Source organism: Podarcis gaigeae (assembly GCF_964106915.1).
Source record: "Podarcis gaigeae genome assembly, chromosome: 6".
In the NCBI taxonomy this organism is placed as follows: domain Eukaryota; kingdom Metazoa; phylum Chordata; class Lepidosauria; order Squamata; family Lacertidae; genus Podarcis; species Podarcis gaigeae.
The window spans coordinates 45,010,911-45,036,638 of NC_139682.1; the positions used below are offsets into that span (position 1 = coordinate 45,010,911).

Sequence of the window (25,728 nt, forward strand, 5' to 3'; positions counted from 1 at the left end):
GCTGGGGCGGGACGAGGGGCTCGCGACTGCTCCTCTCCTCCGCCTCCCCTTTGTTGTACCGCGTATCCGTGGTGGCGTGGGGATGCGCGCGTGCGCGAAACGAATTAAGCGCCAGCTGCGTGAGAGAGGGGGCAACAGGGGGCGTGTCGTCTCGAATCCAAACCACCCCCCCCCCCCAAGAAACAACGTATTTTGTCTCCCGAACCATTGTTTTCCTGCCCCAACCTTCAGTCCTAGAATACGAGGAAGCGGAGACCACCGGCCTTTCCCCTTTCCCCACCTGCCTGGGACTGGGACTCACCTTGGCAGATACGTTTTCTTTGGTTCTTCACTTTTTTACGTAAAGCAACGACAAGTATGCATTTTAAATATAACCCTTTTTTCAGAGCCCCCTCTAAAGAAAATGCGTGCCTTCGCCCCTGTCCCACGCATTCACAGAGGCAGCCACCAACGATGCATAATTTCTAAAAAGAGGACCACGTGAGCTCTAGCGTAGGCTTTCCTCAGCCTGACGCTCTCCAGTTGTTTTGGACTACAATTCCCATCAGCCTCAGCTAACAAATGCAGGCTGAGGCTGATGGGAATTGTAGTCTATAACATCAGGAGGGCACTAAGTCAGGGAAGGCACTCTAGTGGCTGACAATGTGATAAACACACTGGGCATAAGAGATCCCAGAGTACTGTAGGAGTGTTTCAAAGCACTTAAAGGATTCAGGGCCCATGGAGGAAATGTCTAAAATACATCTGGGAAAATTAAGGTAGCAGGTGTCCCACTGGCACTGCAATTTGCAGCTGCCCTATGAGCAAAGTAAACAAAAGCACACACAGCTTGTTTAGAGATAAAAGCAAAGCTTTCAGGAAGGATCAGCTGGGATGGTGTTTAGGATAGCAGCAGCAGCAGCATCCTCTTCCGAATCCTCATTACTAGAGTATCATAGTAAATTGCCATAACCGAGTATAGTTGGATTACTATGTTAAGGTGTTAACTTGCTGGAGGCAAATCAGGAACGTTTTAAGGACTCCAATCCTTGTGAAGGTGGTTTGAGAAACAGCACATCAGGCCGTAGCACCTTCTTGCAAAATACGGTCTGCATACGCATTTCGGATAACATCGTTTGAACACGGATGAAAACGCAGTGAGTGCGCAGTAAACCGGAGTGTGAACACAACCTGAGTACAGCAATCTCAAAAAACCAGCCTGACGCTTTTCGTCATTACGGCCTTCCTTCGGGTTTATTCAGGCGCCTGCTGCCCTCTACCGTCCCCAGTTGCCCATGGCACGTTGTCCGGCCCACGCTTGCCCGGGCCCGGCTCCTCCTCGCCCCTCGAGGATTGGCCGCGGCTCTTCTGGCTCTGATCTACGCTGTCAGTCACGCGCTTCTCGGCTCTTCCTGGTGGCAGCTGTAGGGGCGTGAGCGGCGGCGGCGGCGCAGGTGAGGAAGCGATTGATCGCCTGGCCGGGGCGGGTCTGTTTGGAGCGATCGGAGGCGGCGGCGGCGGCGGCCGGGGTTGCGGTGGGACGGGGCTTGTAGCAATGAAAGCCAATGGAGAGGTGGATTAGACGAGAAGGAAGAGCTGGCGTGGGAGAGGGGACGGCGGAGGAAGCCTGGCGAGCAAACACCATAACCGATTCTTCGGCGCGCGGTCCTTTTCTCTTTCTTAGGTTCGGGAGAAAGGAAGATGGATCCCTAACTGGGGCCGTGACAGTTCCCGGAGCGGTTGTCGTGGGCCTCTGGGAGTGCTGGAGGGGTAAGCTGTGTGGCGCTCTTACTTGGAGGCGGAGAAAGGGGTTTAAATTTGCTGGGCAAGGCTTGGCCCTCCCCGGATTTTGGCCCCAGTTGCCAAGTGACGCTGCTGGGATTGCGCTCTCGTTGCGAATCGCTGCTCCGCGTCCCTGCGTAATTATGCAACCTAATCCTCTGTGCTGCTGCATGTTTTTACTCGGTTGCATGCGCCAAAGAATTAAGGGGGGCTTGTTCCCGAATAGAAAGGCGCACAGCGCGGGACTGCAGCCTTGGAGCCTGATTCTGAGCATGCCTACTCGGGAGGAAGTTGTTTGTTAAACTGAGGTTGCTTCTTTGCGTGTAGGATTGCAGCCTGAGAGCACTGGGAAGCTGGACGTGAGCTGGGGTGGAAGGAAGGCTGGCTGTAGGGGTGCCGTTTCTGAAATGAACTTCGATGGGAATCAACTAGCTAGCTAGCTGCACGTTGGTGAATGCAGATTTAAAGCCCAGGCCTGCCATAGTTCAGGGCAGGCCAATGAACCTGTGCTCTTGAGAGTGTAGTGGAGTTCTTTAGTGCGAACAGTTTAGTTCCTTTGGGAAGCAGGGCCTTGTTGCTCTTTGGATATACTGTTGAGGGACCTTCTACAGTCCAAGGGCCATATTCCTTCCTAGGGAACCTCCTAGGGATGCCAGTGGCGGGTGAGGAGAGCATATATAAAATATATATTTGCACAGTAGGCTTGTTTCTGCGCTGCACACACTCTCACTCACATCCTTCTGGTTTCCCCAATCCAGACAAGCAAGAAGCATTATCAAAATTCCATGAAGTGTGTGTGGGAGGGTGTTATTGGGGTGGTTTTTTTTGTTACTATGGTATGTATTTGTGTGTGTTTATATTGTAAACTGTCCTGTGATCCTTGGATGAAGGGCGGTGTAGAAATTTAATAAATAAGTAAACAAACGAATTATATTTTGTCACACTCGAGAGTGCAAAGAAGGGCTGGGGGAGGTTTTAGCTTGAGGATTATTATTAAACCAGCCTGCAAATTGTAGCTTTGTAAGGGGAATAGGGGTCTCCTAACAACTCTCTCTGCACTCTTATCAAACGGCAGTACCCAGGGTTCTTTAGGGGGTGCCATGGCTGTTTAAAGTGGTATGACAATGTTTGAAATGCATAGTGCAGATGGGGCCATAGTGAACTAACAATTTCCCCTGGGGAGTGAGTAGCTTTCCAGACATACGTTTCTCAAGCCACTCTGCATCACACTGGTATACGTGCAGGTCGGCTGGCTTGCAGGTTTTTGACCTCTGATAAGCCTTATAGAGTTATCTGCAATATTTTACTTGGGCGATAGCACATTACCCCTTCCCCAGTTTTAATCTCGTTGCACAACTGCCTGGTATTGATAAGGAGGAATGATCATCAGCACCAACGTTTGATGTGATATTTCCCTCGTAAAAATGTACTTGGGCTGGCAGGCTAGGACCTGGGTGACCAGATTTCAAACCTCCACTCAGCCATGAAGTTTACTGGATTGGGCCAGTCAGTCCCCAGCCTACCCTACCTCACAGGGTTGTTGTGATGATAATATGGAGGGCGGAGGAGAGGCATGTATGAGCTCCTTGGGGGGAAAGGTGGGATATAAATGGAGCAGCAATCATCATCATCATCATCCTCTTGAGAACTTACTCCAAAGTACCTTGCTGCCCATCCTAAAGCTTGAGGAAATGTGAGGAGACTGGGGTGCAAACTGTTTGATCAAAGGACTTGTGCCCTTTGGGGGAGGGGCTCCACATAGAACTTATGCCACACGGCTTACTGTATCTCATGGCTTGAACCAAGTCAAAGCTAGGTCGAGGCCATGTCTCAGGATTAGACCCATATTTCACTTGCATTTAGGATGAACTAGTTTTGGGGAAATGGCATTCTCCTTGCGGTGTCTGAGGATCCCTAAGATATGAACTGGTTCCTTCTGCAGATGAAAATCAAAATGATGAAAGGGGAGTCCTCCGAAAGCTTCTGAACAGGTTGTCTTGACACTGTGTATTCTCTGGAAATTTTAGGAACCTAGGAAGTGGCTTTATACTGAATCAGGACTTTGGCCCATCCAGTTTAGTATTGTCTTACCCTGGCTGGTGGCGGTCCTCCATGGCTTCAAACGGATGTCCCTAGAAATGCCGGGCATTGAACCTGGAACCATCTGTGTGCAAACCATGGGCCCTCCCCCTAAGCTTTTCTTAAGGCACAGCTGCCCTGCTCTCTTGGCAACAGGTCAGTAAGTGGTGACCTTCTGCTTAGCCAGTAGTACCTCTGACTGTGCCAGTAGTGTAGATTTTGAGGGCCAATAGATGTGCCCTTAAACACACAGCTTGTTCCTCCCCCCCCCCCCAATTAATTACAGGGCTTGGGGAGCCTGATTATCACTCTGAAGGGAGTCTTCACTCCTGCACTAAGAGCTCCTTGCCTACTAGGGGTGTACCTAGGGTTGGGTTGGCCCCTGCCAAGGGCACAGGCCCAGGGGGTGGCCAAAAGCACTAGGTAAGGTGGAGAGAGCCAATGGTTGCCAAGGGTGCAAGGGACTGGGAGTGTGTGTGATACAGCTCCTTGCTAAGGGTGCAAGGAAGTCTAGGTGCGTCTCCACCTCCATTGTTCTGCCCTGACACCGAGGTCCAGCACCGAGGGCCTTCTGGCGGTTCCCTCGCTGCGAGAAGCCAAGTTACAGGGAACCAGGCAGAGGGCCTTCTCGGTAGTGGCACCCGCCCTGTGGAATTCCCTCCCACCAGATGTCAAAGAGAAAAATAACTACCAAATTTTTAGAAGACATCTGAAGGCAGCCCTGTTTAGGGAAGCTTTTAATGCTTAATAGGTTATTGTATTTTAGTGTTCTGTTGGAAGCCGCCCAGAGTGGCTGGGGAAACCCAGCCAGATGGGTTGAGTATAAATAATAAATTTATTATTATTACTACTACTACTACTACTACTACTGGGTATGCCTCTGTTCCCTACAGACCCTCTTAGGTGCTGAGATTAGCAGAGGGTGCCCTCTTGGTCGTTCCTTCACCATCAGAGGCGTGGGGGTTGTGGCAGCTCAGGAGAGGGCATTCTGTGTGGTGGCCCCTAAGCTGTGGAACTCCTCTTTGCAGAAGTCCCCTTGGCACCATCCTTGTACAGCTTCCAGAGGGTGCTGAAAGACGTGCCTCTTTACTTTGGCTTTTGACACTTTAGTTATATCTTTTTAGGACCCAACTTATATTTGTGATTGTGAGTTGTTTTAAGCAGTGTTTAATATTGTGTTTTAATGTTGCAACCCACCCTGGGCCCTTAGGGTGGGTAAATAACAATAACAGTAACAATAATAGTTTGTAAGTCACTTTGGGTTGCACTGGGCAAGATAAAGCACGTAGCAACTTTATTTAAATTATTATTAATAATAATAATGGGGTTCCCTCCCCTCCCCTCCCCGGATTAGGAGGGCCCCTTTTTGCTTAAAAAAGACTTTTTGGTTTGGACTGGTAGATGGAGCATATTAAGATGACTGAAGTGGGAGTTGTGCTCTGTATACATTTCAGGGAGGTGCAGGTGGTGCTCTCCCTTTTCTCCTGCTCCCCCCCCCCCCCCCCGGCAAAACGAGCCAAACATGGCTGAATGGGCAAAACTTCCAGTCCTGTACTGCTGTGTTTGCAGTGCTCTTGTCCTTCCTTTCCATTGGAGCAGCTTCTTTCACATCAAACTGCCTTGGGGCAAACAGCATTGCTTAACAGAGCAGTAGCAAAGAACCTCCTCACTTGCCTTTTAATCCTTTATCTTGCTTCAGACACTGTGGATCCATGCCTCGAGGCTAAATACCACTTAAAAGGGTTTTATTCACCCCCACTGTAGTACCGAATCTAATGCGAAGGGGGGCGGGAACATGTGACTAGCTTGTGACTTAATGTACCGCCTCATGCGCAGTTGTTGGTTTTTTTTGGGGGGGGGAGGAGAAGAGAGGATCATGGCTGCTTGAATAATGTGTTTTAATCTTTTGACTGTTTTTGTGATCGCCAGGCAGACTGTCCGATGAAGACAGAAGCTGCTTCGCTGTTCCCCCTTGAGCTACAGCTTCCTATGCCATGAGTAACACCACTATGCCCACCTCTGCTGGGCCGCCCAACGACTCCTTGGTGGGCTATGTTCTGGTGCCATTTTTTCTTATCACTGTCGTCGGAGTCATCGTAGCTGTGGTGAGTTGTCTTGAATTCAACCAGATGAGCTCCAAATGCTGCACATTTATTTATTGGGTTACTAATACAGTCATTAAAAAATAATCTGAGAGCAGAGTGCAATCTAATAAACTCCTTCCTTCCTTCTTCTTTTCTTTTCTTTTCTTTTCTTTTCTTTTCTTTTCTTTTCTTTTCTTTTCTTTTCTTTTCTTTTCTTTTCCTTTCTCCTTCTCCTCCTCCTCCTTAATTTCCTTTATTAGTGGATAGTTCAGTCGGTTAGAGCATGGTGCTGATAACATCAACAATGCAGGTTCGATCCCCATATGGGATATATATCCCCATATATTCCTGCATTGCAGAGGGCTGGACTAGATTATTCCCAGGGTCCCTTCCAACTCTACAATTCTGTGATTCTATACTGAAAGAAAAAGGTCTCTAACTGACTTACAGAAAGGTTAAAAGCCAAAATGGCTTAACTTCATTAGAACTTTTCAGACAACCTAGAAACAAACCCAGCAGGAAAACTTCAAAAACAGCAGCAGCCAGAACATTTCATCCGATAGGCCATCAACAAGCTTGTCACAAACTGTCCAAATGCCGGGGAGATGAAATAAGTTTTAATCTGGTGCTGAGGTGGATGGTGCCGCCACTGGGAAGAGCATTCCACAGAAGGGGAGCCACCACCCAAAGCCCTTCTGTCTTGTTGCCACCCTCTGAACATCTCTCAAAGATGGCATCCAGATGAGGACCTTTTGGAGAAAGGTTCCTATTGGGAGAGATCCTCTAAAAGACATTGGGGTCCTAATCACAACCACTACAGTGGTACCTCGGGTTAAGTACTTAATTCATTCTGGAGGTCTGTACTTAACCTGAAACTGTTCTTTACCTGAAGCATCACTTTAGCTAATGGGGTCTCCTGCTGCCGCCGTGCCACCGGAACACGATTTCTGTTCTCATCCTGAAGCAAAGTTCTTAACCTGAAGTACTATTTCTGGGTTAGCGGAGTCTGTAACCTGAAGTGTATGTAAGCTGAAGCATATGTAACCCGAGGTACCACTGTACTTTGAATTGAGCCAGCAAACAGAATAGTACATAAGTTATATAAACCAAATCATACTTCGAAACATCAAACAGTAGCAAAACACACTGATCTAGTGGGGCAGCTTTGCCCATCTTTACCAGCAACAAGTTAAGCAGAGGCTTAGGTTCAAAAATGTATTTTTATTACAGCAATGGAATACATGGAGCTGCCCCTCCCACCCCGGAATGCCTCCCCCCCGCAAGTATAAAATCCCTGAGCAAATCTCTTGTAAAAGTAGCTGGTTCAAATCAAGCGGCTGGGCAGCTCGCTGTTGTCTCAGTATTTGGTTCTGGCTGCAGCTGCGCTTCCGTTTCTTAACAGCGGTGTTGCCAAATTGGTCTCAGAAACTGTTGAGCCTCATCTGGAATTAGCATGACATTTGGTGAGGTGCATGAGTGGGTGCAGTGAGGAGCGCTTGGTCTGTGTTTGGCTGATGCTTTGCTTGTTCTGTGGTGAGAGGAACATTTGACCGGTTGTAGAGCCCCATAAAGGGAGATGGGTGAATGGGGAAGCTCGGTCATTCACTGTGTCCTGCTGAGAGCCTTGCCACCTTTTCTGCCTTCTCACTTCTGCATTATAAAGTTGCACCTTCTTTCCAAACCATTTCCCCTTCCTGTTGAGCTAGAAGGCAGCCAAACTCCCCTGCCATGCACTACAATAACCTTTAGTTTTTACTTAACCCAACTGTAATCAGCGGGCTGCCTAGCAGAAGTGGGCAGAAGGTAGAGCTAGATTTCTGGATAGATCACTGGGGGAATCTGAATTAGATTGGCATGGGTTTGCAATTCCCAGCTGCTTAGTAATAGCAACATCAAAATGGCTTTTCCTACCTAGGTTAGGCTGCTGAAATGAAGAATGCTAACCAGTGTGGAAGAACAGTGAGTTCAGTTCAGTTCTGAAAAATAGAAGGCTGGTTTTGGAATGTGCTTAGAGGCCCACTGAATTCAAACATCACCTTTTGCAGCAGGCTCTGGTTGCAAATTAGATCCAGCAATTAGTTTATTAAGCCAGGTCTAGATAAAGTTCATGTACTCATTTAACTGGGCACCTGAAATTAGATACTGCTGTATAAGGGTTGCTTTCAGTGACGTAATTTGTAGCTGGGTGTAGGTACTTTGAGTTAAACTACATAATTGCTGATCTGGTTTTGAAGGATGCATTTTCTTTTATTTTAAGTTTGTCTTAAGAATATAGAAGGAGTAAACGGGAAAGGACTGGGCCCCTGTTTTGAAGTATTTTAAAGGCAGAAGCTCGACATGAGTGTGTCCTTCATAATTTACAGGGCATACATATTATTTATTTACTTATTTGAAGTGTTTTCATCCATATGGGCTGCAGCTTAGCGGCAGGTCCCAGGTTTGATTCCTTTAATCTCCAGGCAGGGCTGGGAGACGCCCTTTTCTGAAACCCCAAAGAGTTGCTGCCAGTCTGTGTCAGGCAGTATTGAGCTAGATCAGGGGTCTGCAACCTTTAAGACGAAAAGAGCCACTTGGACCCGTTTCCGAAGGAAAAAAAAACTGGGAGCCGCAAAACTCCTCATTATAAAAATATCTTTTTTGTCACTTTTTTATTATTTCTTTGTTTGACCCCTCAGAATTACTCCTCCTCATAGAAATAAACGTTAAATTAACAAGTTACCTTTTGTGTGTGTGTGTTCTTCACTCCCCTTCAAAACAGTGACCAGCGTCCATGCCCCCTTTCAATGCAGTGACCAACGTACATGCCCCTTACAATGTAGCGGGCGGGTGGGCCGGAAGGTGACGTCGGGACGGTGCGTGACTAACGCACGCACTGCCCCCATGCGACGTCACAGCCAGTACAGCGCCCGCCACAGTGGGGAGTGTCGGGGCGCACAGTGCGCCTCCTCCCCTCACTAGTATCTGCCCCAGAGCCGCGGCAAAGGTGTAAAAGAGCCACATGCGGCTCCGGAGCTGCGGGTTGCAGACCCCTGAGCTAGATGAACCCAATGGTCTGGCTCTGTCAAAGGCAGCTTCCTATGTTTCTGCTCCCAGAGTAAATTGCAAATTTCAGTAAGACACTCCCTGCCCTCAGGCGTACCATGATCATCATCATTTATTTGTACAATCTAAAAGACTCATAACAAAAGAAAAGCAGTATTGGGAGAGAGGAGGAATAAAGCACTTGAGTATGACTCTTGAGAATCTTGATTCTTTCCCTGCCCCAAGTGGAGGGAATTTGAAATATTTTCCTGTTCTATGTTAAACAGGAGCCAGATGGGCGTGGTATAAATAATAATTATTATTGGACAAACCCACCATTTTAATGTGTTAAATCTGGCCCTTGTGACCACCATTTCCCTTAAGGCTCCCCAGAAGCTGTGGACTTAAAATAAGCAGTTTCTTCTTTGGCCTTTGCCTTGCCTAAAAATGGATAATGGGATGAGACTTGGGGCTTATTCGTACTTCTGCTTGCGACATGCCTAGAAAGGGGGAGCAGTTTCCCCCTTGCCCTGCTTCTTTCTTAGGGAAAACCCGCTCTTTAGTGATAGTCCAGAACAAACAGCAATCTGGGGAAAACCCAAATTGCCATTTGCGCCGATTAAGTGCTGAAGAGTGGTTTTCCTGAGGGGAGACAAGTGTGGATAAGCCCTTTGTTTCCTTCCAGTGGAAAGGGCTAATGGGGCTTTGCGAAGCTCCCTCCTTGAGTGTGCTTTGCGAAGCTCCCTCCTTGAGAAGGGGTATGAAAATATTTTAAATAAATAAATAGATACTGTCATGGAGCGGCTTCTCTTGATATCTTTGTTGTCATCCAATACCGAGAGCCCAGGGGTTCTCATGCTGCAGCCTACTATCGTGTGACATCGCCATTGTCAGGTTTGCTCCTTGTCCGCGGACGGGTGTAGGAAATGCTTCTCCTGCTGCTGGCGTCTGTTGCCCTGTTAATCCTTTTCTTTCTTGTTCCATGCTTCATTCCTCGAAAGGAGAAATAATCCATAGACGCTCTGTATGCTTCTCTCATGGCTGTTTCTCTTTTCACATTGCAGATGATGTACATTCAGAAGAAGAGAAGGTAAGGGGCTTGTGCTGGGTGACCAATTAGTTCTCGTTGGGAATGGGGAGTTTTGGGTCATGTGGCTCTTCAGAGCCAACTTTTCTTTTCTTGCTCAAGAAAACGGCTTTTGTCTCTGCTTGAGAACACAGGAGCTTTTGTGTGCACGGCTATTAGCTGTATATTTAGCTGGTTCTACATATGATAAGTCAGTTTCTATGCTTTGGGCAGTTTATGGGATTATTTGAGATAGACTCATGCTAATTATTTGTGTGGGGATTAATAGTATTTTAACTATTGCATGCCCCTTCCCTTTCTACCTGGGGGGAAATGGTTTCTGGGAATAGGGGTGGCTTTCAGTGCAGGGAAACACTTTGCTCGCAAACTAATCTATCCACCTAATTTTGTATTTGCTCTTGTATAAAAGCCAGTTGCCACATAGGGAAGTGGGAAAGTGGTATCATTTCTTTCTGCTGATCTGTCTCTCAGATATGACCGGTTACGCCATCACTTGCTGCCGATGTACAGCTATGATCCTGCAGAGGAGCTCCATGAGGCTGAGCAGGAACTTCTGGTGGAGCCAGAAGACACAAAGGTGAGCTTACTTGGGACCTACAGAATTATAAAATTGTAGAGTTGGAAGGGTACCCAAGGGCCATCTCATCCAAGCCCCTGCAGGGCAGGAAGAAGTCTGATCCTGTATCAACTGAGCTACCCAGGCTCGAGTTCAAATTTTCAAGAACAAACTACAGTGGTACCTCGGGTTACAGATGCTTCAGGTTACAGACTCCGCTAACCCAGAAATAGTACCTCATTTTAAGAACTTCGCTTCAGGATGAGAACAGAAATCATGCAGCGGGAGGCCCCATTAGCTAAAGTGGTGCTTCAGGTTAAGAACAGTTTCAGGTTAGAAACGGACCTCCAGATACGAGAGACTTAGCACATACCTCTGTAAATCAAGAAAATCTTTAATAAAAATACATTTTTAAAAAAAGAACGGACCTCCAGAACGAATTAAGTTCTTAACCCAAGGTACCACTGTAATATGATTAATTAATTGCAGGCCCATGCAAAATACCCTTACCTCTCAAACCATCCATCCTTTAGGGCATTTCTTTCTCTCCACTCACATACCAACCATCCATTAATGCACCCACCCAGCTCCCTTCCTGCATTTCTTTCCTTTTCTGCATCTCAGGAGAGACAAGGTGTTTTCCGACGAACAAAATGGCACGGTGCAAAAGGGGGAATAGACCTGTGCAGCAATTTTGTTAGGCAGATTAGAGGGCAAGGCCTTTGGTATAAGGACCTCAGGATCCTTTCTGAAATGGGTTCACATAACTCTGTCGGGAATTTCTTGGCCCTGGGCAAGGAAGTATTTTGCAAGCATGAATCCAGTGGGATCCATGCTTACAAAGCACACTCTCTTCAAGTGGGGAGGAGGGTGCCTCTCCCAGGCAGGAAAGCTATGGGTGGAGCCTGCCAGAGATAACAAGGGCTGCATAGCATGCAGCTGAGAGTTGCCCCACACCTGGTGTAAGACGCATGTGCTTCTTAACTTTGTGGTTTTGTGATTTGGATGTGGATTGGTTCCAAGGCATATAAGCACTACATTTTAAAGCAATCTTTCACTGGATGGCTCTCTTTGGTCTTCTTCTTCCATAGATCAAAGATGACTCACTCCAATAGAAAAAATAGTAGCTGCACCCATTCTTAGCCTTTTAGTACATTAGAGTTGGGGTAGGCGTCTTTTGTGGGTCAAGGACTGCATTTGCACAGGGTTTTTGAAAATGTCCCCAAGTCTTTCCATCTTCAGCCTCTCATGTGAAAAATAGCAATGGGGAGGGGGTAGCATTTAGAAAAATGAGGTGCTTAGTTCTCTGGCATTTCCAGCTTACTGTTTGTCAGTTTCTGGAAGTTTGAGAACCATTGCATTAAGCCATTGGAATGCTACAGACAAGCACTACAGCTGAGCCACCATTTAAAGGGTGTGGTCAAAGCCTAAAAGCAGCCAAGCATATGTTTAATAATGCTAACCAACACGGAGTTTTGATGCAAATTGGGTCAGTGACCCAAGCAATACCTAATTTGTGCAGGGATTCTTCTAGCAAAGAAGTGTCTACAGCTTTTATGAGTAATCAGTATCTATGCCGTTGTGTTAATAGTGAGTTTGGTTTTAAGTTCATCTGCCCCTTTTCATAGTTACATAATGAAGACCGCAACCTGCTAACAGAAGCATGAAAATGCTTTAACCCTACTGTGGCTTGTGGGGAGTGGAGGAATCTCAGGTTCTTGATCATTTGGGAATTTTACTGCTTCTTCAACTGTGTGGAGGGCCTGGGGCACGTGTCTAGGACCCAGAAGCATTTTTGAAGCCTTGGTGTCATTGCCTTTTTTTATGAGAAAAACTTAACACGCCTGCACTGTCTGCAGAGTTTTGCTAGCTCAATGCGTTTTGGAAGATAGATGCAATACAGGCAACTGTGCGGTTGGTGTGCATGGTGCAAGCTCTCTTCCTGCTAATGTTCCACCCAAAGAATAAAAAATGGAAGTTCAGTTTCCATTGGTCTAACCACCACTTCTACCAGCAGAAGCCATGTTGTGTCTAGAGCTAGTTATGTAAGGTGTCCCATAATAGAGATGTTCAGCAGAAATTTAATTAGTGTGCTGGTAGAATCAATTCTCGTACTCATTTTGGTAAATGTCAATTGCCTTTTTTACTTTGAGCAGTGAACTCGCAGTGTGTCTGCTTTCTCTTTTCTGGCTCTGGCATGATGCAGATTTCCAGTCAATCAGCTGATTTGGCTCAAAACTGTGCAAGGAGAAAAACAATCCCTTTGAAACAGAAACTGCCAGCTGATTGCTCTCAGTTGCAAATATAAGACTGCTCTGTTGTGGGAAGTGTTTATTCTCAGAAAATGAGACGATTGCTGATGAAGGTATGATGGATGTACTTGATCGGGTGGATGCAATGAAAGTGTCTATTGTACGTTGCAGGTGATGCGAGCCTGGGGAGGATACCAACCCTACCGCCCTTCTTTTATGGACGTGAAAGCTTAATGCTGCTCAGCTCAGACCAACAAGTTGTGGACACATGACCTCATCTACTTGGCATGCATGCCAACTTTAAGTACTCTCAAGGGCCATTAAGTTTGAACCTACTGCCTTTCTTTCCACTTGAGAACTGTGTCCTTTTGCCTAGGTTCCTAGTGAGGGAGGTGAGTAGGTGTGGGTCCCTGCTGCCGACACACTTGCCCGTGAAGATTTTGTGCACAGAGCAGCCTAGAGAGCTGCACGTTTGGATCTGGAAAAGCTCTGGCTTGGCATGGCATTCCTATTTCATTTGAGATGGATATAGGCGGAGGTTCTGAAGTTCCTGAAACTTCAGGTACTATGAACTACAGTCCCGAAAGGCTCAGCTTTATGAAAAACAAACAAAACCCAACTGACCTCTGCTTCCTTTTGTGACAGCAGTGTCATAGCCGCGGCAGTTATGACATTACAGTGCAATTGCTAAATGCCAGCTATCCTAAATGTCTCCATACATAATGAGTACATCACTTGGTTGCTGGGTTCCCGTGACATGCCCCTCTACAGAGGCAGGGAAAGTGAACAAGTTGCACAGCTAATCTTTTGGTGTGTTTTTTTTGGGGGGGGGGGTTATAGTATTATCCTTCATTTTACAGTTGGAAACGTGTGGTAATGAACATATGCCCAACTGTGTATCCAGGGGGATGCAGTTTTGCTGGGAGCACCATGCAGGGAGCACAGAGTTGGGGAACCTGTAGCTCTCCAGAGGTTGTTGGACTCCCATCATCCCCAGCCAGTTTGGCCCAGTGGTCAATGGTGATGGAAGTGGTACCCCAACAATCTTTGGAAGGTCACAGGTTCCTTCTTCCTAGTTAGTATGTCAGTTAGAAGGGGCCTTAATATATTTCTTCAACCAAGCGTTTTAAGTTGAGTTGGGTACTTCTTTCTACAATGACGATTTTGTATCTGGGCACTTGTCTTTGTTTTGTAAATAAAGTTCGCCTTGAACAGGAGCATCTCTGGCAAAACTTCAAGCTTTTCCTGTAGCCTGTAATGCTTTATAACTTATCTTTAACCCAACTACAGCGGCTTAAGCAAGCGCTGGGGGCAAGATACATTGCTGGCCTTGCCGAAGCAGAAAACACATTGCCATTGGTTGGCTGCCAAGCTGGGAATTAGCTATTGAACCTAACCTATTGGCATGATTAAGAGCTTCACAGGTGACTTGGGCAATACATGTATTTGAACTGTTTTCTTTGCCTTTGCTTTTCTCTTTCCCTTTCTCTTGTCCCAACAAACAGTGTTTCAATCTTCAGCGTTCTCGCTATCCACTATGGTCTTCCTTGTATGCAACCAGTACTAGAGAGCAAGGCTGGTGCTCTATGACCCTGCAGTGCAAATGTCTTGACACCTAAAGATGCCTTTTTTGGTTCTAGATAATTTCTAGCTGTCAAGAGAAAAACAAAAATGAAGTCTGTGGATGTGGAAATAAAGAGACTTTAATTTGCACATGACAAATTGACTACTAGGGAACTTGTCATAGCGCACGTTGCACCAGTTGCCTCCTTGTCATTCTTAAGCACACACCTGGCTAATTCACATGTTGGTTAAACTGATATAACAGGTTTGGGGATTGAGTTTACCTGGCCTAAAATTGCATCCTACTAAAGCAGTAAGCAGTTTGCAGGCGTCAGAAGGCAAGAGCCTAATAAAGCAATCACAATGCAGTTTAACTCATTTGTACACTTCCAAGTGTAGCTTTTTGTCTAAGCTCCTCTGGATCTATTCAACCTATGGGCATGCTGCCATGAATCAACTTGACTGAACCAGCTCAGAAAAGAATCCCTTTGTAGATGGCCACCTTCTAATGATCACTTTTATTTTGGGATGTGCTGTTATTATCCTTCCTGTTTGGGAAACATTAATAGTGGCAGTGGGAGGGCAATCCCTGTTGACTTGAGTTCTGCTCTCAGGCAGTAGCTATATATGTGCACAGAAATGAAATTCCCATTTAGCTTAGCTTTGTGCCGTTACTGACCATGTGGAAGGCTTATTAGCTACATGAGCACTAGCAGGAGACGTTAGCTGGCCCATCTATCATGAGAGGGGTAGGCTATAAGATTCTCAAGTTACTTCAGAGGTGGTAGATTTAGCCTAGTACCCAACAGGAAGTTGTGGCCAAGTGTCTCACCACTTGAGATGGTTGTTTAGACACTGGTGCAGGCTTCCTCAAACTCAGCCCGCCAGATGTTTTTGGCCTACAACTCCCATGATCCCTACCTAGCAGGACCAGTGGTCAGGGATTATGGGAATTGTAGTCTCAAAACATCTGGAGGGCCGAGGTTGAGGAAGCCTGCACTGGTGTATGTACTAAGAACACTAAGGTGGCAAGGCTTACCTAGGGAGTCTATGGCTATTGAATGGGTAGTATACATATAAATCATTTATGTCTCTGCTTGTAGCCTGCTCTTGCTCTGTAGGAATTTTGTGCAACCTATTTCAGAGCATTTTGCCTTCCTGGTTTGGCCCTTAGATACATATATGCATACACACATTTCATTAACGTCTCCCTTTCAAATATACATGAGCAGTGTTTACATCTGTCTAAGAAGGATGCTGCATATAGTTACAAGCAAGCAGATCCAAGCTAGGTTTGCTCTTGAACTGCAGTCATAAGCAACTCTGTTCATAACTGAATCCCCATTCAGCTCAGTGGGATTTGAGTCTCAGATAAGTGTGCACAGATAAGCTTGTAGTCTTTCAGGAGGGCTATGAGCAGTTTGTTGGAAGGAGGGAAGTACCTGATTTGAGTTAATAAGGCCAGCTATTTCACTGTTAAAGCCATATCACATCTGGTGACGCCAAGATGTAAATCTAGTTTAGGTTCCAAGTACGCAACAGCAAGACGCAGCCCAATGCTTTTGGGTTCGGAGCAAAAGGAAGTGTGCCAGATTTAAGGCAGTGCCAAGGCAGGATTCCTTTTTGTGCCTTCTGGGGAAGCTCATTCAAGTTCAGATGTCTGGTTTGGCCTGCTGCGTGCAGGACTGCTAACCTGTCAGCTGTGGTCTTATCTACTCCAGCTTAGAAGGTAGCATTCACAGATGCTCCCGAAACAAAACACAAAAGGGAAGGCTTGAAACATCAAGTGTTTTATTCAAGTAAACTGCAAATAGGAAATCAAGAAATCTTTAGCAATGGATCAGAGATTCATATAGCAGCCTACAAACCACTGCTCACACCTTCCTTCCCCCTCTGCTGTCTGTTCTTGAGTAGCTGAGGCAAGTTAGACATTATCATAGTTCAGAACTCACATTTGATTTCAGACCCATGGCCTTAATTTGCTGAAAACATCAAGCAGGGTGGGGGGGAAAGGACCAACCAACTCTTTACATTTTAAGAGGCAGAAAAAAAGACTGTCCCTTTCTTCCTATTTCCCTGATACATCAACTATAACCTTGTAAAAATTTGAAACGGACAGGTAGCTGGTTAATGGTAAACAGTGAAGTTTAGTCTCTCCCCTCAACTTCATGCTAACATATAATTTAAGCACCACATTAATCCTCAACCTGGAAATTGAAGAAGTGATTTGTTCCAGCATTGTGCAAATCATGTTATCCAAGTTTAGAAAGATGTCTATTTCAGCAACAACAGGGCTATTACTGCATATTTCTAGAGCATTTGGGCACAAGAGAGACAGAGCCACTTACTGGTCTTGGAAGAGGAAAGACCCAGCAATTTTAAAGAATTATGCAGCAATCTTAAGCTTTCCCCTGGATAGAAAGCCCTGAACTAAGATGTTGTCAGGTTATGGGCTATGCATCCAGTCAGCAGCTTCTCTGAGCAACTGCATTATTAAAATCAAAGTATATGCATGTAAGCAACAGATACTAGAACCAAGTTAGGTTCTGGGGACAGGCGTGCAGCGCAGCCTCCAATTTGGACTGCCACCATGGTAATCACACTCATTTCCCAAGCTGAACAAGAAACAATCAGCACAGGAATTTACATGGCACCCCCTGAACAAACTGGCTTGTGGCTGTCAGGCATACTGATCAAGACCAAACGCACACCAAGCTCTTCATCCAGAAGCGCTCTTAAAATTTGAACCAACATTAAAGGCTATCCAATGCAGTCTCCTCTAGCCTTCAAGGATGGGGGCCTAAAGAAGCCCACACCTACAGTTTGTCAGAAGTAGCTCGCAGTTTTGGATAGTATGGTAGGAACCCAGTATTCTTCATGGGCAACCAACTCATGGAAATGAGGCCAGTCTGCAAAAAAACAAAAACCAAAAACTTTCCCCAATTACTCACCAGTCTGACAAATGTAGTATTTTTTCCCTTTTTAATAGCACAATTGTTTTAGAAAGTCAACTCAAACTAAATCATCTATAGTGTAAAACGTCAGTTCCAGAGAAAGAAACCAGACAGAACCTGTTGGAATAATAAAACTTTGTAACCGGTACAGCAGCATCAGAAGCAGCAGCAACCAAACAGCAGCAACTCCATGTTTTAAGAGAATGAAACTTAAAATTATCCAGAGGTAGTTGTGAATGAAGGAAAAAGAAAAAACCTTGAAAGACAACATGTTGTGGAAAGACAACTGTAACTAAACACACTAACTGTGCTATTTCCAATGGAGAAAATAACCCAAAAAGAGAACCAGGGAAGGGGGGATTCTGCCATCTTGTTTTCCTTGGTCTTGGCAAAGTCTTCTCCGGTTTCAAGAAAGATCCAGTAGTCCTGTGTGTGCAGAATGACTGAGGGGGGAAATATTTTGGGTGTGGGTTTCCATCTGCAAGACCCCTGAGCAGGAGCTGGGGCTACAAGAGGAGCAGATTGGAGGGGGACTTTTGCAGTTGTTGGAAAGAGCTTTCCCATTGGCAGATGAGAGCCAAACAAAGCCTCCCAACGTATCTTGCCTATGGCAAACCTAAACTGTTTTAGCTCCAAGGCAGCTGACTGGGGCTAGATTGCATTGCTGTTGACTAGAATGCATGGGGCCTACTGTGAGGAGCCATGTTGTTATTGACGCATAGGAAACTGAGCATAAAAACAGGCAAAAATCCTCTAAAACCATTAACCAGGAAAACAGCAAAAACTTATCATTAGCCTCCATTTCAATGCTTTGGCTCTTTCCAAAATGCCTACTTTCCAGAAAAATGCACACAATGCACAAGGGGAGATCAGGGTTGATAAGGAAAAACTAGACTGCCCCACTCTGTTCAACATGAATAAGTGGTTACTATAAAGATTTATATACTCCTTTCTCTACAAGGAGTGTAATTGAAGAGACAGGCCCAAACAAAAAAACCCCACCCTCCCCCAAACAACCAATATAATATAGAACTACATGAACTGGTAGGCTAAAACTTTAACCCTGTCAAATGAGAGGGGAAAACAAGATACATGGTTCTCCCATTGAACATGACACATCAAACGTGATGGCTGATTTGTTTTACACTGTACTCCAGTGTTGCCGTTTTGACTGTGAGAACATTGGGAAAGGTGGGTCAGGAAAGGGGTGAGGATTATTTGTTCCTTCCTCAGTCCCAGAACTTGACAAGAGACAGGAAAACTGAATTGCGAGGTAGAACCAGTTGACTATTTTCACTGCTCCTCTTCCGACGACTCCTGGGAGATGTTGACCTCTTCTTCATCCTTCTCCTGTAAAGGGAGAGAAAAAGGATTGGAAGAGTCATTTGGAGAGAGGTGTGTGTCTATTGTACGTTGATCAAGTCTAATCCACATTGTATCATCACCAAAGCATGTGTAAGAGAACTGCAGGAGATCAGGCCACCTGTTAGCCAATTCCTCCAATGCATACTCAAAGATGTGTAGGATTTGGCTGCATCAGACACACTCCTACGCAGTCTTATTCTGGAGCAGCCTTCTGCAACCTGGTGCCCTCCAGCTGTTTTAGATAGCAATGTCCATTATCCCTAACCATTGGCCATGATGGCTGGGACCAACAGGAGTTCAAGAACATATGGAGGACACCAGGTTGGAGAAGGCTGCCTTAAAGAACTAAAATTACTACTTTATATAACCCAGGACTGAACTATGGCATTGAAAAGCAGGTGGAGAGCCAATTTACTGCACTCTGGGTCAAATGGAAACCTGAAGGCCATGCTCCCAAGGGAAATGTTCTTATCCAGCCCTTTAAGTAGAGCTTGCACAAGTATTCAACTGGCTGACCTCTATATTTCACCCTGGTGCCACTCCTGTTCCTTCAAATCCATGCAGCAGCTAAGAACACCTGCAGTAAAACTCAATGTCTTCAAAAATTCAGAAAGATGGGCAGAAACTTGTAGAGATGCCCATCCTGCTAGCAATGATGGTACAATACATACCACCTTTGCTGCTAAATCAGCAGCAGCAGACACATCTAGAAACAGGAGGCTTGTATTGGAAGGAATGCTGGAGTGGAGTCTAGCACAGCATGCTCATTAAACTCCCCCCCCCCCCCCAATTATTCAAAGTCATCCTCTGGCTGTTAATGTATTCCAATACCATAGTACAAACTCTGCATGAAGAGCCTCAGATGTAGTGGTTAGTCAATATATCCAGTCTGCCACAAGGGGGACACAAGCATTAAGAAAGCCATCTAATCCAAACTCGCACTGAATCCACCATTTCTGCCCACTCAATGCGTAGAACCACTATCCACACCCATCCAACCCTAAAAAGCAATTGTTTGTGTTTGAAGGGAACATATTTCTTCAAGGAGGTCTTTCCCGCCTGCTCTCTTGAAAAAAATAATTACCAATGCTGTCAGAATGAGATGAGTCATGGCTGAGTGTGCGTGTGAGTCAGCAACCTCCACTTCCTTGAGTTTCATTCATAAAAATATACATTTAAGCCACTGTGGAATGTGCCTGCCAAGTCTGTACAGCAGGTTCCAGGGCTAGAGACCTCATTTAGCAAAGGAGGAAATGACTGATGCTACTTAACCTCTCTCTGCTTCTTGGGAGAGTGGGCTGCTAGCCTAAAACCAGAAAACGTTTGGCAGACTTGCTTAAAGAGAACTGGAACGGCTGCATGCAGGCATTGGACATTTGCAATATAAAATTTAGAGCAACTTAACATCTCCAGCTGATTTTATAGAAAACCATGCAGCAGCTTTAAGGACAACTGGAGCAATCCTTTATGTGTCTTTTTGAAAGTAAGTCCCATTGAGACAATGGGGCTTGTTCCCAGGTAAGAAGGTATAGGACTTTTCAGGTTTGCAGTTCACCGTCATAGTTGTGGGGGGAAACCCAATGCTATCATCAGCACAATGGCTACGCCCAGCACATAGCTCCCCAATAAAATATTATGCATTGTCAGCGACATGCAAAAACCTTTAGGAGATGTTCATCCAGCACAATCCAGTGTGAACTAGATAAGCCACAACAAGAAACACCTTCTACTTCTGCATCATCAGACAGACGAAAGCAAAAACAATCACCATCAGATTAAAACAGACTAAAATTTAATGCTGAACCATTAAAATACTAAGTTATTAAAAGGCCTGGGATAAGAGGAAGGTCCTTGGCATTCACCAAAAGCTTAGTAGTGAGTGCCGGGTAAGTTTCTTTAGGGAGAACATTCCACAAATGGGGAGCCACTACTAAAAAGCCTCTCTTTTGTGGCCACCCACCATGCTTCAAAATGTGGGGGCATTTCAAGGAGGGAGATCCTAGGGCACAGGTACATATGAGAAGAGGTGTTCTCTTAGGTAGCTCTGTCAACTACCCTGTTGGCTTCATTCTCACCTGCACAGGGTTGTAGAAAGAATCTTAAAGCCTATGTGCCATGACCCTCCACCCTACCAAGAAGAGCATGACAGTAAGAGGAGATCTGCTGGATCAGGCCAAGGTCCATCAAATCTAGGATTCCCAGAGTGGCCAACCAGATGCCCGTGGGAATCCAGAAACGCCTATAACTTCATCTGTAGATTTGAGCTCATGGGCACCCCCAGTCATCTCAGCAGTGTTGACTTTAGGCAGAAGAATGCTGCAGTTTAGCGATAGCAGAAGAATCCAAGGTCTCCATTCCTGTTGCCATTTTTTTTTTGGGGGGGGGGAAATTATAAAGGCCAGATGCTTTTGTCTGTATTGTTCTATGGCAGCGTCGGAAGGAGGAACAAACAAACCAACAAAAAACCCTCGCTGCAATTCTGGTGCCATGTTTTGGAAGGCTGCCTCTGCCTATTAGGAGTGTTTCCAGTCAGCTGCTTCTGGCAGGGTTGCCCTACATTCAGCTCATACTTTGGTGGCTGGGGACAGTTTTGAGTCGCGGCGTCATCAGCTACTTCTAATGCTCTGGGGGTAGGATGGAAAGAGCAGCGCGTTCTGCGCTCAGAAACACGATGGCACACCTGCCTCTGAATACTTAAAACGTTTTAAAAAAAATAGCAGCAGAAAAAATGTTGCCGTGTGCCAATATGCTTTAAAATGCTTAATAAGCATTTTATTAATTATGCCATTGCAGTGAGGTGGTTCTTCAGAACGGGAAACAAGTATTTGTTCCTTTGTCTTTAAACATCCCAGTTACAGAAAAGGGAGTGAAAGACTCATGGCACACATCCTGCAATCCTAATGCCCCTGTCCAAGATACTAAATTGAGGCTTTTGAGCAGATCACAGCTCCATCTCTCCCCTAGCCCCCATCTGATACTTAACAATCTATACTTCAGCCACTAACCTGATAGAGCCACACAGTCCACCCAACTTTGCTTTCCCAAAACAGAAGCAAGAGCTACCCATAGAAAACAGATGAGCAATCAATTATTTTAGTTTAGCTGTGTCCGGGCAGCAGTGTTGCTCTACCCCCTACCCCCAAAGTAAAATGAACAAAACAACAAGAACCCACTGCAAAAAGGGCAGGAGTCCCTGTCTGGCATTCAGTGTGACTCCAGAAGTTCCTCATCCAGACAATGGGGTGAATTATTTTACTTCTCAACTTTATAGGCTCAACTGACATCAATATTCCTAAGATGTATAAGTTCAGAGGTGATTTTACATGCCACATAAATTTGTATACTTCAGCATAGCCACCCATGTTCATGTAAACCGCTTCTTTATTTTACAGTGGTCCCATCTCATTACCAGAGCGTCAGGCATAGGAAGGGCATAAAACAGAGCTTCAACATTATCAGAAATGAGAAACAGCCTGAAGTTATAGTAAAGTCAGGCAAGTGACTGGTCCTAGTAGTACTGCTTACTGCATTTGGAAAATCTCATTCTGTCTGTGAATGCTTGAAGACAGTCCAGAACACCTTACTGGTGGCAAAATACAGTGGTTACTTAAAACAAGCAAGGCCATATGAAACTGTCTGAAACTCACTCTGCAGGAATGCAAAATGCCACACTTGTAACACCACATCTATGCCAGCTAATAAAGAACAAGCCACTTCCTCTTACTCAGCTGTGGGCAAGAGAGAGAACACACTAGGAATACTTATAAAATGGAAACATAGTGTGAGGAAGAAGCCCAAATGATGCTTTGCTTAAAAATAGAATATGCCATGAAGAAACCCCCAAGCGACCAAAGATAGAAATACCTGCGAGCAGCACAGCCCTTGGGGCTTCCAATATAGTCCCAACAAGCTCCTCCATGCTGCATAAATAGCTGCCATGCAAGACTAGGATCTATTGCAGTTTCTCAGGGCCTCCAGATCCACAACACAGTTGCATATTACCCCATTTGGCCTCTGAATTCAGAGGGCCACCAAACAAGCTCAAATACAGAGATGCTGCATCCTCTTTGTATCATAGCATTTTTTAACTTGGACTTTCAACTACAGTGGTGCCTCGCAAGACGAAATTAATCCGTTCTGTGAGGCTCTTCGTATAGCGGTTTTTTCATCTTGCGAAGCAAGCCCATTGACAGCTTAGCGGATTAGCGCTATTAGCGGTTTAGCGGCTTTTAGCGATCAGCTGTTAAGCGGCTTATCAGCGGATCAGCTGATAAGCGGCTTAGGAAAACGGGGGGAGGGGGAAAAACCCGCAGGAACTCGCAAGACATTTTCGTCTTGCGAGGCAAGCCCATAGGGAAATTCGTTTTGCGAAGCGCCTCCAAAACGGAAAACCCTTTCGCCTAGCGGGTTTTCCGTCTTGCGAGGCGTTCGTCTTGCAGGGCACCACTGTAAGCTGAAATTGAGTATTTCCCGTTTCCTAGTTTGCAAGATACACATCACTTCCTGGGGAAAATAGGAAGAGTATACCAGCCTCCTGCTGGCTGACTGTACTGTAGAGTAAGGAGATTCGTATGCGCATGCACTCAAAGGTGAAAGGAACCAAAGGTTCAAAAGCAATAGCAAACAGGTAGCACCAATGAGAAACGTAACAGAACCACGTGGTGTTCCATATACAATCTCTCCCTATCTAGAGAACCCAGTATTCAGGAACAGATTATGGATACGAAGTCTTATCTAGCTGCAGTGGCTTGAGTGTCTTAAAACAGAAACAAAAAAGTACACGCCATTTCTTCCAGTAGAAGTGTTATTTCTCTTGAAAAGAAACAAAAACTTACTGATTTTTTGGGCCGGCCTCGAGGTTTTCTCCCAGGTGTCACAGCAGCTTTCTGGGCAGACAGAATAGAAAGAGGAAAGCTTTTAAGATAACATAACAAGCCTTTGCCAGACACTCAGGCCTATTTCAGACCATTGTTTCAGTCTTTGGATCTTTTGCTTCTTTCTTAAAGACCAACAGCAGTGCAGGTTTCATGTTAACAGCTGGTATTCCTCAGAGAGGAAGCCTTTTGCTCTAGAACAGGGACAAGGAACCTCTAATCCTCCAAATGCTGTTGAACTATAATTCCCATCATCCAGACCAATGACCATGTTGCCCAGGGTTGAATGTTGTGGCTGAACTTCTGGAGGGCCACATGTTTCCAATCCCTGCTCTAGAATATGAAGGTGGTTATATGGTCCGATTCTTTGTTGTTATTTCTTTTATTATTATTTTTTTAAACCTTTTTTAAATTTTCAGAAGGTATACAAAATGCAAATGTTAAGAAACAACCAAAGGGATTCCCCAACTTCGAGAAAGAGGGTCATATAGTCCAATTCTGATTTAAGTGGAGAATCCTGTAAAAAATCACCTTGTACAGTTGAAGTGTGAGTGGAGCAGGTGGGTGGGGGACACTGACCAGAGTAGAGCGGGGGAGAAGGCGGCACCTGGTTTGGGGGCCCCTGGCTGTGTCTCTTTATATTCCAGCCTCCCCCAACCCAGTGCCATAAAGATGTGGGGATTATAATTCACATCATCCCTAACCACTAGCCATGCTGACCGAGGCTGATGGGGGTTGTAGTCCCAAACATCTGAAGGGCACCTGGTTGGGAAAGACTGGTGTACACACACACACTACACATTTGGCGACCTTCACAGCTGCCAAGGAAAATAAAAAACAAGACTCTTCAAATGTACTCAAAAAGGAGATATTACAAACACGCAAAATCTAATGAATTCTAAGTTAATCTCACAATCAGAGGATGTGACTCATGAGGGCTTGAGCATTTGGGGTTGGCAGTTGTCTCTTGGCTTTTCCTTTTGGGGTCAGTGCCACAAGTCCATCCCTTGTCATCCTTTACCATCACAGCCATTTCCAAAAGGAGCCATCTGGGCTCCAGCCCCATGACTCAGAAGCATGCAGGATATGAGTCGCGTGTTTTCAAAACAGGTTTAAAACCAAAACATACACACACCCCATTCTTGGAAATTTGTGAAAGTATAGTTTCTCCCTGAATATCTTTTATTGGTGCTTATTATACACAAAACCTTTAAGGGGCCAATGAAGAAGACTGACGTTTGATCCCTATCATCTTGGACGGACATTTTGACAGATGGTTCCCAGCTACAACAGTGATGGAGAACCTGTGACTTTCCATATGTTGCTGGGCTACAACTCCCATGATTCCCCTTTTTATATATAATGTTTATTAAATTTTCTGTTTTACATTTTAGAATATTCATTTAAACAACCTTAAAATATCAATAACTTCCCTTCTTCTCTTTCCATGGTTCATTTTGCATATCATAAATCCCTGCATATTTTACATAATTAAACCATTCCGTATGCCGTATTCCATTATTACATCCATCAAAACTTGTTTACACTGTTGAATTTATCTTAATACTGCCAACGTTTTCAAGTGTACACAATTCCCCCCCCATATATTCAATAAACATTTTCCAATCTTCTTTAAACATATGTTCTTCTTGTCCCCTTATTTTATATGTTAGGTCCACAAGCTGCGTATATTCCATCAGTTTAAGTTGCCATTCTGGGAACTCGCTCGTTTTCCATTTTGGGGCTAACAAAACACTGGCTGCAGTAGTGGCATACCTAAATAATGATTCCTGATCTCTTACCATTCTGGCAGTGGCTGATGGAGTCCAGCAATATCCGGAAGGTCACAGGTTCCCCAACCGTCAGGTACAGCATCCCAAACCATTCCTAACCTACTGACAGCCTAACTCTGTAGTTCCACTTTTAACTAGTTGGGTAAACTGTGGCTGTGCAATTCAAAGTACACAGGTGAGCATTACAATTCAGCACACCAAACACCTAAAGTCCCCAAGCATTTATGTGGGACTAGCAGGATCAGTGTGGGTGACCAAAGAACAGGAGAGCGACTGTTTTGGAGATCTCTTGGGTACATCATTTGCATGACATGTCCTTCCTGTTCTGGTTCGGTGATA

General features: G+C 45.3%; 2 protein-coding genes across 11 annotated transcripts in view; one reads left to right on the plus strand and one right to left on the minus strand.

The window, feature by feature from the left end:
• Positions 1–1,271: 1,271 nt before the first annotated feature.
• SMIM29 (small integral membrane protein 29) lies at positions 1,272–14,562 on the plus strand. Of its 5 annotated transcripts, none has more exons than XM_083745157.1 (6): positions 1,272–1,433; positions 1,664–1,749; positions 5,770–5,945; positions 10,010–10,035; positions 10,504–10,609; positions 13,012–14,562. In XM_083745157.1, the coding sequence occupies exons 3-6, from the start codon at positions 5,835–5,837 to the stop codon at positions 13,072–13,074; spliced, it is 306 nt and encodes a 101-aa protein (XP_083601283.1). In that variant the 5' UTR covers positions 1,272–1,433; positions 1,664–1,749; positions 5,770–5,834; the 3' UTR covers positions 13,075–14,562. The 5 variants fall into 5 exon arrangements, with proteins under 5 accessions (XP_083601283.1, XP_083601286.1, XP_083601284.1 ...); XM_083745160.1 differs by having other exon boundaries at positions 1,312–1,433; positions 5,774–5,945; XM_083745158.1 differs by lacking the exon at positions 1,664–1,749 and having other exon boundaries at positions 1,327–1,433.
• Positions 14,563–16,177: 1,615 nt separating this feature from the next.
• Positions 16,178–25,728, minus strand: part of HMGA1 (high mobility group AT-hook 1) — a 31,063-nt gene continuing 21,512 nt past the window's right edge. For all 6 annotated transcript variants that reach the window (XM_083745143.1, XM_083745139.1, XM_083745138.1 and 3 more), the window contains 2 exons: positions 23,558–23,608; positions 16,178–18,707 (listed from right to left, as the gene is read on the minus strand). In XM_083745143.1, the coding sequence (XP_083601269.1) occupies positions 18,651–18,707; positions 23,558–23,608 (108 nt within the window). In that variant the 3' untranslated portion in view covers positions 16,178–18,650. The remainder of the gene's footprint in view (positions 18,708–23,557; positions 23,609–25,728) is intronic.